This window comes from Mus caroli, unplaced genomic scaffold, assembly GCF_978045245.1.
Source record: "Mus caroli unplaced genomic scaffold, Mus_caroli_1 scaffold_1, whole genome shotgun sequence".
In the NCBI taxonomy this organism is placed as follows: Eukaryota; Metazoa; Chordata; class Mammalia; order Rodentia; family Muridae; genus Mus; species Mus caroli.
Window position 1 is genome coordinate 55584847 of NW_028227256.1, and position 16596 is coordinate 55601442.

General features: G+C 43.5%; 1 protein-coding gene across 2 annotated transcripts in view; it reads right to left on the reverse strand.

The window, feature by feature from the left end:
* LOC110288745 (flagellum-associated coiled-coil domain-containing protein 1) overlaps positions 1-16596 on the reverse strand; it is a 46258-nt gene that overhangs the window by 26818 nt on the left and 2844 nt on the right. For both annotated transcript variants that reach the window (XR_015047275.1, XM_085838506.1), the window contains exons 2-6: positions 9929-10073; positions 9363-9440; positions 8590-8635; positions 3019-3152; positions 1391-1484 (exon numbers count right to left, since the gene is read on the reverse strand). Coding sequence is in view for 1 of the 2 variants with exons in the window: in XM_085838506.1 (XP_085694632.1) it covers positions 1391-1484; positions 3019-3152; positions 8590-8635; positions 9363-9440; positions 9929-10041 (465 nt within the window). In the remaining variant the exon portion in view is untranslated. The remainder of the gene's footprint in view (positions 1-1390; positions 1485-3018; positions 3153-8589; positions 8636-9362; positions 9441-9928; positions 10074-16596) is intronic.

A 16596-nucleotide genomic window follows, 5' to 3' on the forward strand; every position in this document is an offset into this window, starting at 1 on the left:
AGTCAGACTGTGGACACAACAAAGGCTACTTGTGACCACATAGTCCCTCCTCTTCCCTCCTTGCCCTCTGCCAGGGAATCAGCCATCTTGGCTGCAGGCCCCTCCTCCACATTGTGGACCTGGATTCTTCCTCAGAGTCCTAGCATGCGAAGGCAATGGGACATCAACTCCTCAGAGTCTCTGCCAGGAGACTGTCTTTCTGTCTGTCTGAACGTGGTGTTAATAACTTTTCCTAAAAACTTCTTACATCTCATCTCAGTGTTGTCCTGGATTCTGCACAGAGACCTTTCAAAGGTCAGAAGTGGGAATATTTTCAATACCCCCACTACCATTTGCAAAAAAGACAGTCGCTAAAGTTGCGTGGCACAGGGCTTGTGCTGGTGAGTCAAAATGTGAGGTTGCCTGAAGCCCCACCACATTCCACAAGCTTCATCAAGCTTCAGATTTCTTTTGTAGAAGACATCAGCCCAGCAGAGGTGGGAAAGGTCTCGAACCTTTCTCGAACCTTTCTCGAATCCTGGTCTCGAACCAGTCCATGACTGTAAGATTCAGAGAGCCTAAGGTTAATCTGCATGAAAGGCTGCTGTGGGAAGGCAGAGCCTCAAGGTTCCCTTCAGGCTGTGGTCTGTTACTCCAGCCCTGGTCACCTGCTTGAGCTGGGGAAAAAAGGCTCAAAACTGGAACTGATAACCAAAATGCTAAGAATGTCACCTGTTAAAAATGCATCAAGAGGGTTTGGAAAGATGGCTCAGAGGCTAAGAGCACTGGCTGCTCTTCCAGAGATCCTGAGCTCAATTCCCAGCAGAACCATTATAGATGGCTCATAACCATCTATAATGAGATCTGGTTCCCTCTTCTGGCCTGCGGGTGTATATGCAGGCAGAATGCTATATGTGTGTGTGTGTGTGTGTGTGTGTGTGTGTGTGTGTGTGTATGCATACATACATACATATGCCTCCAGACTGAAAGGACTCCAGCTGATTCTGAAGAATGGGCTCTGGGACCTTCATAGTAATAGAGGGTGGGCCCTGTGGCTTCCTAGAAGATTTTCCAAGACACAGGATGCATCATCCATGCTGGGGTCATTAGCAATAGCCTGGCAACCTCTGATGCCTATGAATCTCATGACAGTGTTAGCAGTGTAGAAGAGACAGTGTTACCACACACACACCCAGAGGCACCTGGAACCCCAGGAATGCAATGTCTTTGAGTTTTTACAGAGATGGATGAGGATGGAGGAGGGAAGGTACTGCTCACTGCACACTATGCCGAGTTTGGTGCTTGGATACCACGCTTCAGTAGAGTGGTGACCCGCCTGCCATGTTACCTGGCACATGGGTAATCTGAATGTATTAGCTATGAGGGCTTGGCTGATACAAGGGTCACTCACCAGTTTCAGGGCAGACTGGTGGTCTCTGTTCATCTGTTCTATTATTGCCATCAATTCAGCAATCTGCTCCTGAAGGTCAGAAATGATATCAGTCCTGTGGGACAAACACTCTATCACCAAGAGAGCTTGTTGTTATTCACACAGCCAGGCCCCCAGACTGCCTGACTCTGGTCTGTTTGTGTCTTCTCCACCACTAAGGCATGGGGATGCAGTGGTTGATAAGGCGTTTCATAGTAGAGTGTTTGTACCTGGCATCTAGCTCTGAAGGTAACCGAGCTGGAAGTGATGTGGGCGGTGTGGTGTTCCACTGAGCAGAAGAGAAATAACAATGTGTTGGACACTTATCAGAGTGTGGTTATCAATAGTCGAACTTAAGAGGTCAGAGGATTAGGAAATGAGGAAGTGTGGGGAGACTCATGCTGACAGGCACCAGTAGACAAGGACTGCCTGAGGATGCGGCTAAGAGGAGAAGCAAATGAATATGTGTGTGCAAACGTGTCTGCACTCCCAACACTCAAGAATAGGGTAGTAGTGTCCTGCTTGGGTTATACAGCAACATAGTGCTTCAAAACAACAACAACAACAGCAACGACCAAATAAAATAAAAATGTGTGTGTGTGTGTGTGTGTGTGTGTGTGCATGCACGTGTGCGTGTGCAAATATGGAAGACAGGGATCAATTTTAAGTGTCTTCCTCTGTTTACTCTTCACTCATTTTATGAGACAGGTTTTCTCACTGAACCTAGAACTAATGTTTCAACTCATTCAGCTGGCTAATGAGCCCCAGAGATTCTCTGCTGTCTGTCTTTTATTGCTAGGATTATGGGCATGTGTCACCATGTCCAGATTTTTACAGGGATGCTAGAGATAAGAACTAACTTGATCTGTTGAACATCTTTCCAGATCTTGGAACTATAGTTCTTTTCTTCCTTGCTTTTTGTTTTTGATACAGGGTCTTTCTACATAGCTCTAGCTGTCCTGAAACTTGCTATACAGATCAGGATGGTCTTTAACTCACAGAGATCAACCCCTTACACACACCCCAGTACAGGGTTAAAAGTGTGTGCCCACTGTGGCTTCAGAACAGTAGTTCTTACAGCAGACAAAGGCTAGAAAGAGGAGACACTGGGAGAGCTCTCCAGTGATGTAGTAAGGAGAGGCCTGACTAGAAGACATGAATGAGGGTTTTAGGAAGTAGAACTGAGATGTGTGGCTGGATATGAGTATAACATCAGAGGATAGAAACAAGAGGCAGGGCTTCTGAGAAAGCAGATGGTGGCTGTTTAACAGGATAGAACCCGCCTAAAAGTGTCTCCCAGAGTCATGGGCACTTTGGGTTACTTATAATGAATGAAACAAACACATACTCCAGGCTTCCAAAATCTCTGGCTTTGCTCTTCATTCCCATACTCAGAAGCCAGACCATTTTTTGGGTATTTCACCTATCCCTTCCTGGCAGGAGCACTTGCCTCTTTAGTCATGTTGGCTGGACCCCTTATCCTTGTAGCTGTTTCTTGTCAAGGACCTGTGGCATGGGTGTAGATGTCAGGCGCTTAACTGGTGCCAAGCAGGGCTGACTAGTTGGGCAGGGCCAGCTCTGAGAAGCCGGTGCTGACCCAAAGACTTTACCTGGAAAATTTGACTTTGCTCAAGACATCTGAATCCAAGTGCTTTTTCCTGTTGAACATCTCATCTCCCAAGGTGACAGAAATCTGTTCTCGATTTCGAATGAGTGTATAGCCAGGTGACACTTGAATCACTTCCTGAGTCACAAGGCAGAAGACAAATGGAAACTGTGAACCCAGAAGAGCTGAGGTTCCTCCATCTACTGGGTGCTTCTGTGGTAGTTTGAAAATGCTTGGCCCAGGGAGTGGCACTATTAGGAGGTGTGGCCTTATTGGAGCAGATGTGGCCTTGTTGGAGGAAGTGTATCACAGTGGGGGTGGGCAATGAGACCTTCCCCTAACCACATGAGAGCCAGTCATCTCTTAGTGGCCTTCAGATGAGGATGTAGAACTCTCTCAGCCCCTCCTGCACCATGCCTGCCTGGATGCTGCCATGCTTCCTGCCTTGATGATAAAGGACTGAACCTCTAAACCTGTAAGCCAGCCCCAATTAAATGTTGTCCTTTATAAGAGTAACGTTGGTCATGGTGTTTATTTCACAGCAATGGAAACCCTAAGACAGCTTCCTCACATCTTATACACATTGATGCTGTGCAGAAATTCTCTGAAATTCTAGGGCCCAGGACCCTTCTGTGCCTTCCCCCAGGCACTACTCTCAGATCCAGTCCCAACACTCACCTGGCCCCCAGGGGCCCATTAAACTCAGCAGTGCCAACTGATCCATGGTTACCACTCTGCTTCTCCTCCCCTTCCTCCATTATGGGCAGTAGATGGGCAGTGTGGGAACTGCTCAACTTTTGAAATGGACAGACCAAAGTTTGTATATTTAATCCTGGAGCTTTTTAACGTCTCTGTGACTCAGTTTCCCCATCAGAAAAATGGAGACAACCAGTGCCACAACACCCAGAGGAAGCTCAACTCTCAGGTGTTCTAACAATCCTAGGATCACAGGATCTCAGGAACTTGGTCACGCCAGGATTTCAGGATCCAGAAGCAGCCTGACTCCCAGGAGCTCTGACACAGCCAGAATCTCAGGATCACAGGATCACAGAATCACAGGATCACAGAGACAGCTGGACTCTAAGGAGTTCTGATACAACCAGGATCACAGGAGGGACAGTCTCCCAGGAGGGACAGGCTCCAGTCAGAGACAGCAAGGGCGGGTAGCACTAGAGATAACCGGGTGGTGAGAGGTAAACATAAGAATATATGCAACAAAAACTAAGGTTAACTTGGCATCATCAGAACCCAGATCTTCCACCATAGCAAGTCCTGGATACACCATCACACCTGAAAAGCAAGATTCGGGTCTAAAATCACTTCTCATGATGATGATAGAGGAGTTTAAGAAGAACATAAATAATTCCCCTTAAGGAAATACAGGAGAACACAGTTAAACAGGTAGAAGCACTTAAAGAGCAAACACAAAAATCCCTTAAAGAATTACAGAAAAACACAATCAAACAGGCAAAGGAAATGAACAAACCATCCAGGACCTAAAAATAGAAGTAGAAACAATAAAGAAATCACAAAGGTTGACAGCCCTGGAGATACAAAACCTAGGAGAGAGATCAAGAGTCATAGATGCAAGCACCACCAACAGAATACAAGAGATAGAAGAGAGAATCTCAGGGGCAGAAGATACCATAGAAAGCATTGACACAACAGTGAAAGAAAACACAAAAAGCAAAAAGCTCCTGACCCAAAACATTCAGGAAATCCAGGACACAATGAGAAGATGAAACCTAAGGATAATCGGTATAGAAGAGAGTGAAGATTCCCAACTTAAAGGGCCAGTAAATATCTTCAACAAAATTATAGACGAAAACTTCCCTAACCCAAAGAAAGAGATGCCCATGAACATACAAAAAGCCTATAGAATTACAAATAGATTGACCTAGAAAAGAAATTCCTTCTGTCACATAAAAGTTAAAACACCAAATGCACAAAACAAACAAAGAATATTAAAAGCAGTAAGGGAAAAAGGTCAAGTAACATATAAAGGCAGGCCTATCAGAATTACACCAGACTTCTCACCAGAGACTATGAAAGCTAGAAGATCCTGGGTAGATGTCATACAGACCCTAAGAGAACACAAATGCCAACCCTGGCTACTATACCCAACAAAACTCTCAATCACCATATTTGGAGAAAACAAGATATTCCATGACAAAATCAAGTTAAACTGAGGAAACTCTAATGACCAAGAAGCACCTAAAGAAATGTTCCACGTTTTTAGTAATCAGGGAAATTCAAATCAAAATCACCCTGAGATTCCACCTCAGACCAGCCAGAATGGCTGAGATCAAAAACTCAGGTGACAGCAGATACTAGCGAGGATGTGGAGAAAGAGGAACACTCCTCCATTGATTCTGGGATTGGAAACTGGTACAACCACTTTGAAAATCAGTCTGTTGATTCCTCAGTTAATTGGACATAGCACTACCTCACGACCCAGCTATACTACTCCTGGGCATATACCCAAAAATGCTCCAACATATAACAAGGACACATGCTCCACTATGTTCATAGCAGCCTTATTTATAATAGCCAGAAGCTGGAAACAACCCAGATGTCCTTCAACAGAGGAATTTATACAGAAAATGTGGTACATTTACACAATGGAGTACTATTCAGCTATTTAAAAATGATGAATTCAGCCGGGCATGGTGGTGCATGCCTTTTATCCCAGCACTCGGGAGGCAGAGGCAGGTGGATTTCTGAGTTTGAGGCCAGCCTGGTCTACAAAGTGAGTTCCAGGATAGCCAGGGCTACACAGAGAAACCCTGTCTTGGAATTTAAAAAAAAAAAAAAAAGATGAATTCATGAAATTCTTAGGCAAATGAATGGAACTAGAAAATATCATCCTGAGTGAGGTAACCCAATCACAAAAAAACCACACATGTTATGCACTCACTGAAAAGTGGATATTAGCTAAAAGCTCCGAATACCCAAGATATAATTTACAGACCACATGAAGCTCAAGAAGAAGGAAGACCAAGTGTGCCAAGTGTAGATGCTTCGGTCCTTCTTAGAAAGGGGAACAAAATACTCATGGGAGCAAATACAGAGACAAAGTGTGGAGCAGAGACTGAAGGAAAGGCCACCCAGAGACTGCCCCACCTGGGGATTCATCCCATATACAGTCACCAAACCCAGACACTATTGTGGATGTCAAGAAGTGCATGCTGACAGGACCCTGATACAGCTGTCTGCTGAGGGGCTCTGCCAGAGCCTGACAAATACAGAGGAGGATGCTTGTGGCCAACCATTGGACTGAGCATGGGGTCCCTAATTGAGGACTTAGAGAAATGACTAAAGGAGCTGAAGGGGTTCGCAACCCCATAGGAAGATCAACAATATCAACCAACCAGACCCTGAGAAGCTCCCAGGGACTAAACCACCAACCAAAGAGTATACATGGAAGGACCCATGGCTCCAGCTGCATATGTAGCAGAGGATGGCTTTGTCAGGCATCAGTGGGAGAAGAGGCCCTTGGTCCTGTGAAGGCTCGATGCCCTAGTGTAGGGAATGAAATGGAGGGGGTATGTTGGAGTGGGTGGATGGGAGAACATAGAAGTGGGGGAGAGAATGGAATAGTGTGTGTGTGTGAAAGTTGAAATGTAAATAGAGTATCCAATAAAAAATGCAAAAAAGAAATAAAGAAAAACAGAAAAGAAAAAAAGAAAAAGAAAAGAAAGAAAAACCCGCACAAAAAACTTCAAAGGCTTTTTTTTAAGGGAGAAAAATAACAAAGTAACTCTCAAGAAGATGATTAGCAAGGACACAAACATTCAGTGAGTTAGTTAGTCCTCCTGTATCAATCAGATGACATGGCAGAACTCTGGCAGAGTCAGTGGCTAACTTGGATACAATTGTAGCATCTAGAGACGTGCAGAACACTTAGCAGTATGGAGCCACCCCGGCCATTGTGGTGTCTCCTAAGTGGCTTCTCTGCATCACCTTACTTTAAGCCTTGCTCAATCCTGGATCAAGTAAGTGCACAGCATCCTGTGCTTTGACTCTGAAGGTTAGCATTTCTTCTAAACTCCTCCCAACAGTTACCAAGCAACAGCCAGTTAGGAGCCTGGTTTGCTATAAAAGGACTGTTTGACCTCTCTGCCCCCACAACCCCATGTTCCCTTCTTTCTCTCTCCTTTCTCTTTCTGTTCTTCTCTGTCCTCATCCTCTAGTCCTCTTTCTTTCTCTGCCTCTAATCCCTCCTCACCCCCTTCTCATTCCCCCAAATAAGCTTCATTTTCTGCTAGACTCATTGTATGGCTGGTACCTCAAGGAGGGATGCCTCAGCATTGGCCAGCTGAGGCACACCCTCCCGCCACGTCATGTCACTGCATTATAAATCATAAAACTGATGACACTGTCCCAGCTGTCTGCACTTCCACTCATTTGCCTCCAATGTTCATAACCTCTCCACCCAATGGGGTGATTGTGGTTTTCTTTGCTTATTTTGTTCCCAACCATTGAAGCCCTTTAAAGGGCTGCACGGTTCTTGTTTTAGGAAGGGAAGGATTAATAAAACCATAAGACAAAGTAGACACAACATCCTACCAGAAAGTTCATTTTCTTTCTTTTTTTTCTTTTTTCTAGACAGGGTTTCTCTTTATAGCCCTGGCTGTCTGGAACTCACTGTGTAGACCAGGCTGGCCTCAAACTCAGAAATCTGCCTACCTCTGCCTCCCAAGTGCTGGGATTAAAGGCGTGTACCACCACTGCCTGGCAAACGTTCATTTTCTAAAATGTCAATATAACCTGATTGTAGCCTCCCCCAACCTTGAGTAGGCTGACTCAGACCTCGATGCCACTGAGAATGAGACCACCTAGGGTGCAGCCTTCCCACCTAGATGGTTCTATGGTTCTGGCACAGTTGCTGTTCTTCTCCAAGACACTGCTACCTGCTGAGAGGCTGAGAGATTCCTGAGAGATTCCAGAGACAGCAGGCAACCCAATGATTGACACCTTCTTGCCAAACCAGTGCTGTCAGACAGATTGCTTATAGGCTGGCGAAGGGCATTAAGACTGGATCTGTGGGAGTTGGGCTTTCCCCCTATATAAACACAGATTTTTAGTAAACTTTGGGCTTTGAACAACATTTTGTCTTGGCCTCGTCCTTTTCTCCCCATTTATTTGCTTTTAGCCCCGGCCTGCCTTTCAGGAGGAACCGGTTCGTGTGGCTGTGGGCAGTCACACCTGATCTCACAATTGTGTCAGAACTGTGAAGACTCATGATGTGAGGCCAGTGTCCTGGCCCTTGACAGCCATAGGTGCCCTGACAGCTGCCTCAAGGTCTCTGGCTTCCTATATTGGGGCATGAGTTGTACCCTAACCCACTACCATCTGTTTTCCCCCAGGGACCTCCATAGCCAAGGAGAATAGCTGGGGTTAGTTAAAGTTTGGCCACATAGCAGCCACCTCAAATGCATACCATTAATAATATAAGCAATTCTCCGAGGATCTCTGTTAAGATTTGGCAGAGTGAGTGTGTAAAAACCTCATGCTTGCACACAGTAGGCGCCAGATAAATGCTCACCCTGTCCTTTTTCCCATTTTTACTCACAGAAGGTGCTTTGCTGCTCTCTGCCTTTCCTGACTGGGCCTTGTCCCTGCAAGAGAGAAATGTGCTCAGAAAGAAGCAGAGCAGCAAACAGGTGGAGCTCAGGGAGCTGCACCCTGGTGTCACCAGCTCTGCCCTTCTGGAGGAGCACTCTGGGGAGCTGGGGTCACTTTGGTATAGGGGCCCATTGAGGGAGCAGTCCAAATGGATGTGGGTGCAGTCTGGAGCTCTCAGGGCAAATTAACTCCATGCCTTTGCAACATTCAGAGCCTTCCCGTGTCCCCTGTGTTTGTCTGCACAGCGTTCACATCTTATTGCTGACTGACACTTTCTTTCTCATAAGTGCATTGGCCCCACACAGTTACATCTTAGGTCAGCCACCTGACCACCTCCATGTCTGTGCCATGTTCCATCTTCCCACTCTCCAGGGCTGTAGGCTCCTCTCTGCAGCCAGGCACTGCTTCCTCGCCTTCTCTGAGGTGAAATCACCATGGATTTGGTTGAGGGGACAAATCAATGGATTGTGGCAGTTTTCTGACATCCTTGGTAGCAAATTAGTTCAAGTCAGCCATGAGATCTTTTGCGTGTGAGTGTGTGTGTGTATGTTTGTGTGTGTCTCCTGGGCACCTAGGGTAATTTGTTGGTACAGGGCCTCAGTGAAGAAGTCGAAAATGAATGGGAGCAGGCGTGTACTCTTTTTTTGCTCTCAGAGAAAACTGATCTCTTGTGTAGTGTTATTATTTTATTCATTGCTTCATGGAGTTAAAAGTACTTACTTTGGGGAAACAGTAGATTTTCCTGGTTGGGACAGGAGCAAGTTGCGTTCTTTTGAAATTGGTGGAGGTAAAACTGGCCTGGAAACAATAAATAAACGAACACTGGAAATCAATAAAAGCTATCTCAATCTTCCCAGATAAGGGTGTGCCCATGCTGACTCCAAACTGGAATGTAATCATTGGGACTGTGGAGAGTCGAGGCCCCTAAGACCTCAGGTCCAAGGTGCGGGTTCTTATCTACTATCTCCTGGTCATCAGCAGGAACCTCAAGGCCAGGTTCCTGGGGAGGGGCAGCTGGCACCAAAGCTCTCTGGGTGTTTTACACACACACACACACACATTGTACTACCAAATTGCAAAGTTGGGACTTTACTGAAATGCCATTGAGTCAAACAGGCTTGCAAGATCAGGGCAACACCCAGGCTGGAGGGGAAGGCAGGAATGCAGGACACCCTGTTCTGTGGGGAATTGGTGGCAAGCTCTCTACTGGGAAGTCTTATAAGACAAAGAGGACCACAAAGGAAACTTTCACCTCCTGTACCTAGTCCAACCCAGCCTATCCTTACTTAAACTTCCCCGTGGGGGTCTTTGGAAGTGGATAAGGGGTCTTGATTAGCTTTGGTTGTCCCAATTTGCAGCAGTCACAGCAGGTGCAGTAGATGAAAGGATTGGGGTCCATGGTACAAGGCAGTCTTGCAAGGCCAGGGGCTCCTGTTGTGGTGCAAAAGTAACCACAGAGAGTTAAACCACTCAGAAACCAAAGCAAACAGAGACAGAGACAACAGAGACAGGGACAACAGAGACAGGGACAACAGAGACAGGGATAACAGAGACAGGGACAACAGAGACAGGGACGACAGAGACAGAGACAGGGACAACAGAGACAGGGACAACAGAGACAGAGACAGGGACAACAGAGACAGGGCAGCACCCATAACAAGGGCAGAGGCTGAGCTGACACAGGCTCTCACTGGAGAGTGGCACCTTATGGTTGCTACTTGACAGGAAAGCAAATACACATCTTGAATAACTGAGTCATGACTGTGATCCAAGTGTACAATCTTTGCCTAACTATTGCTGGCTAGGCTTACAGGTGACACACAGTGATGTCACAGAGGCAGCACGTTGCAGAGTTGGGAGCATCTGCTCAGTTCCTATGACCTCAGTCCTCCTCAAGTTCACATAGCTTGCTCTGCATGAAGAGATTCCTCACAGCAGGTCCTGCACAGAACTTTCCGGGAAATTTGTTGTCCTTCTCCAACTGGAGCACAAATGGCCCTATTTCTTAATTTGGGTTATGTGTCTGAATTGCAGAAGGGAACTAAAAACAACACTCATGATTGCTGCATGAGAGTTACTCTCGGGTGAGCCCAGACAGGGAGAGATCTGAATCCTGAAGACACTGATAGATAGGTAGACATGACAGTACATGGAGTCTATGGTACAATCAGTAGTGTCCCTGTCTTTCAGGACCAGACCCGTCCCTGTTCCCATGCCCCAGAGCCTGATGATGCATACATGCACATGCATACATACATACGTGTATGCACGCGCGTGCGTGCATACACACACACACACACACACCTGTACATAGAGAAAGAGACTTTGTAGCTCAGGTACTAAAACCTGAAAAATAGGGTCAGAATGCTAGAATTATGTTTCCTGTTCCCCTCATGACACCTGTTATGAAAATTTGGGGGGTTCTTTGAAATCAGGTAGGCCTGACTTTACACATTAGACATGGGACTGTAGGAAGCCTGTTTTTCTGAGCCTATAAATTTAAAATTGTTTTATTTAAAATTAAAATTTAAATGAGCTTCTTTAAAAGTATAGCTCGAGCTGCTCCGGGCTGGGTTGCATTGCTGTGAACATTTACTGAGAACCATGTTCTCAGCCCTGTGCATGGAAAGGAATACCATGAACTACAATGGCATTTTACATATAGAAAATACTCTTTCTTTTTTAAAAGAATATAGGTTTATTTGTATGTATGTGTATATTAACTTGAAATCAGCTCATTACAGAGACAGTCATTACAGAAAAGATTAAGGAAGTGAAAAATATCAAAAATACACCATCCAGAGATGACCAGTGAGAATACTTGAGTGTATGCCTTCCAGAATTTTCTGCATTCTAAAGGAACAGACTTACATAATTTCCTATAAACAGGAACAAACTATATTTACATCCTGCATATATTTTTTAAGATAATACCATGAGTTCCTATTATGTAAAATATGTCATCATTTTTAAATATAAGGGGTTTTTTCACAATCAAGAAATTAAAAAAATATTCCAAATGTAGAGAAAGAGTAAAATAAGCTCACCTATCCCCTAGTTTCAACAATGTCAATGTGAATAATCTTGCTTGTCTATATCCCTCCCCCACCTCATTTCACTCCTCCAGAATCGTATTATCTTAAAGTAAAATTTAAACAACCTTTCAAGATCTTGGTTCCAGGACTCCACTGAAAATAGTCTGCATAGGTGAGAGTGTGGACTACAGAAGCTAACAGCTTCTGGGACACACGGGAGCCACAGAGCTTCTGAGTCAGCCCCCTTTTCGGGCTCCAGACATCTGGGCACCTTCCTGGCCAGAGGATAGGTGTCCACCCTGCCCTGGAGGGCTTTGCAGGAGCACCTGGGGGAGCCATCTTGGTTCCCGGATCCCTCCGAGACTAGTCTGTGCAGGTGAGAGTGTGGACTACAGAAGCTAACAGCTTCTGTGACAGGCCGAAACAACATGGCTTCTGGGACAGGTCCTGTTTTGGGCCTTCATCTTCGGCCAGGAGGGAGGTCCAAACGCCAGATATCTGTGTACCTTTCCTGTAAGAGGAGAGCTTGCCTGTAGAGAGTGCTCTGACCACTGAAACTCAGAGGAGAGAGCTAGTCTCCCAGGTCTGCTGATAGAGGCTAACAGAATCACGAGAGGAACAATCTCTAACCAGAGACAACTATAACAACTTACTCCAGAGATTACCAGATGGTGAAAGGTAAACGTAAGAATCTTACTAACAGAAACCAAGACCACTCACCATCATCAGAACCCAGCACTCCCACCTCCCCCAGTCCAGGGCACCTCAACAAACCTGAAAGCTAGACCCGGATTTAAAAGCATATCTCATGATGATGGTAGAGGACATCAAGAAAGACTTTAATAACTAACTTAAAGAAATACAGGAGAACATTGCTAAACAGGTAGAAGACCTTAGAGAGGAAGCACAAAAATCCCTTAAAGAATTGCAGGAAAACATGACCAAACAGGTGATGGAATTGAATAAAACCATCCAAGACCTAAAAAGGGAAGTAGACACTATAAAGAAAACCCAAAGTGAGGCAACGCTGGAGATAGAAACCCTAGGAAAGAAATCTGGAACCATAGATGCGAACAGCAGCAACAGAATACAAGAGATGGAAGAGAGAATCTCAGGTGCAGAAGATTCCATAGAGAATATCGGCACAACAATCAAAGAAAATGGAAAATGCAAAAAGATCCTAACTCAAAACATCCAGGAAATCCAGGACACAATGAGAAGACCAAATCTACGGATAATAAGAGTAGATGAGAATGAAGATTTTCAACTCAAAGGACCAGCAAATATCTTCAACAAAATTATAGAAGAAAACTTCCCAAACCTAAAGAGAGAGATGCCCATGAACATACAAGAAGCCTACAGAACTCCAAATAGACTGGATCAGAAAAGAAATTCCTCCTGACACATAATAATCAGAACAACAAATGCACTAAATAAAGATAGAATATTAAAAGCAGTAAGAGAAAAAGGTCAAGTAACATCTAAAAGCAAGCCTATCAGAATTACACCAGACTTTTAACCAGAGACTATGAAAGCCAGAAGAGCTTGGACAGATGTTATACAGACACTAAGAGAACACAAATTCCAGCCCAGGCTACTATACCCAGCCAAACTTTTAATTACCTTAGATGGAGAAACGAAAGTATTCCACGACAGAACCAAATTCACACATTATCTTTCCACGAATCCCGCCCTTCAAAGGATAATAACAGAAAAACAAAAACAAAAACAAAAACAAAAATCCAATACAAGGATGGAAACCACACCCTAGAAAAAGCAAGAAAGTAATCCCTCAACAAACCAAAAAGAAGACAGCCACAAGAACAGAATGCCAACTCTGACAACAAAAATAATAGGAAGCAATAATTACTTTTCCTTAATATCTCTTAATATCAATGGACTCAATTCCCCAATACAAAGACATAGACTAATAGACTAGCTACACAAACAGGGGCACTTCATACTCATCAAAGGTAAAATATTCCAAGAGGAACTCTCAATACTGAATCTATGCTCCAAATACAAGGGCAGCCACATTCATTAAAGAAACTTTAGTAAAGCTCAAAGCACACATTGCACCTCACACAATAATAGTGGGAGACTTCAACACACCACTTTCACCAATGGACAGATCATGAAAACAGAAACTAAACAGGGACACAGTAAAACTAACAGAAGTTATGAAACAAATGGATCTAACAGATATCTACAGAACATTTTATCCTAAAACAAAAAAATATACCTTCTTCTCAGAACCTCATGCTACTTTCTCCAAAATTGACCACGTAATTGGTCACAAATCAAGCCTCAATATATACAAAAATAGTGAAATTTTCCCATGCATCCTATCAGATCACCATGGACTATGACTGATCTTCAATAACAAAATAAATAATAGAAAGCCAACATCCATGTGGAAACTGAACAATACTCTTCTCAATGATACCTTGGTCAAGGAAGGAATAAAGAAAGAAATTAAGGACTTTTTGGAGTTTAATGAAAATGAAGCCACAACATACCCAAACTTATGGGACACAATGAAAGCATTTCTAAGAGGAAAACTCATAGCTCTGAGTGCCTCCAAAAAGAAACTAGAGAGAGCACACATTAGCAGCTTGACAGTACACCTAAAAGCTCTAGAACAAAAGGAAGCAAATTCACCCAAGAGGAGAAGAAGGCAGGAAATAATCACACTCAGGGGCGAAATCAACCAAGTGGAAACAAGAAGAACTATTCAAAGAATCAACCAACCGAGGAGCTGGTTCTTTGAGAAAATCAACAAGAAAGATAAACCCCTAGCCAGACTCACTAGAGGGCACAGGGAAAGCATCCTAATTAACAAAATCAGAAATGAAAAGGGAGACATAACAACAGATCCTGAAGAAATCCAAAACACCATCAGATTCTTCTACAAATGGCTATACTCAACACAACTGGAGAACCTGGATGAAATGGACAAGTTTCTAGACAGATACCAGGTACCAAACTTGAATCAAGATCAGGTTAATGATCTAAACAGTCCCATATCCCCTAAAGAAATAGAAGCAGTCATTAATAGTCTCCCAACCAAAAAAAGCCCAGGACCAGATGGGTTTAGTGCAGAGTTCTATCAGATCTTCAAAGAAGATCTAATCCCAGTTCTTCACAAACTATTCCACAAAATAGAAACAGAAGGTACTCTACCCAACTCATTCTATGAAGCCACAATTACTCTGATGACTAAACCACAAAAAGACCCAACAAAGATAGAGAACTTCAGACCAATTTCCCTTATGAATATCGATGCAAAAATCCTCAATAAAGTTCTCGCTAACCGAATCAAAGAACACATCAAAACAATCATCCATCCTGACCAAGTAGGTTTCATCCCAGGGATGCAGGGATGGTTCAATATTCGGAAGTCCATCAACATATTCCAGTATATAAATAAACTCAAAGACAAAAACCACATGATCATCTCGTTAGATGCTGAGAAAGCATTTGACAAAATCTAACACCCATTCATGATAAAAGTCTTGGAAAGATCAGGAATTCAAGGCCCATATCTAAACATAATAAAAGCAATCTACAGCAAACCAGTAGCCAACATCAAAGTAGATGGTGAGAAGCTGAAAGCAATCCCACTAATATCAGGGACTAGACAAGGCTGCCCACTTTCTCCCTACCTATTCAAAATTGTACTTGAAGTCCTAGCCAGAGCAATTCAACAACAAAAGGAGATCAAGGGGATACAAATTGGAAAAGAAGTCAAAATATCACTTTTTGCAGATGATATGATAGTGTATATAAGTGATCCTAAAAATTCCACCAGAGAACTCCTAAACCTGATAAACAGCTTAGGTGAAGTAGCAGGATATAAAATTAACTCAAACAAGTCAATGGCCTTTCTGTACACAAAGGATAAACAGGCTGAGAAAGAAATTAGGGAAACAACACCCTTCTCAATAGTCACAAATAATATAAAATACCTTGTCGTGACTCTAACTAAGGAAGTGAAAGATCTGTATGATAAGAACTTCAAGTCTCTGAAGAAAGAAATTAAAGAAGATCTCAGAAGATGGAAAGATCTCCCATGCTCATGGATTAGCAGGATCAATAAAGTAAAAATGGCTATCTTGCCAAAAGCAATCTACAGATTCAATGCAATGCCCATCAAAATTCCAACTCAATTCTTCAATGAATTAGAAAGTGCAATCTGCAAATTCATCTGGAATAACAAAAAACCTAGGATAGCAAAAACTCTTCTCAAGGATAAAAGAACCTCTGGTGGAATTACCATGCCGGACCTAAAGCTGTACTACAGAGCAATTGTGATAAAAACAAAACAAAACAAAACTGCATGGTACTGGTGTAGCGACAGACAAGTAGACCAATGGAATAGAATTGAAGACCCAGAAATGAACCCACACACCTATGGTCACTTGATCTTTGACAAGGGAGCAAAAACTATCCAGTGGAAAAAAGACAGCATTTTCAACAAATGGTGCTAGCACAACTGGCAGTTATCATGTAGAAGAATGCGAATTGATCCATTCTTATCTCCTTATACTAAGGTCAAATCTAAGTGGATTAAGGAACTCCACATAAAACCAGAGACACTGAAACTTATATAGGAGAAAGTAGGGAAAAGCCTCGAAGATATGGGTACAGGGGAAACATTCTTGAATAGAACAGCAATGGCTTGTGCTGTAAGATCGAGAATCGACAAATGGGACCTCATAAACTTGCAAAGCTTCTGCAAGGCAAAAGACACCGTCAATAAGACAAAAAGGCCACCAACAGATTGGGAAAGGATCTTTACCTATCCTAAATCAGATAGGGGACTAATATCCAATATATATAAAGAACTCAAGAAGGTGGACTCCAGAAAATCAAATAACCCCATTAGAAAATGGGGCACAGAGCTAAACAAAGAATTC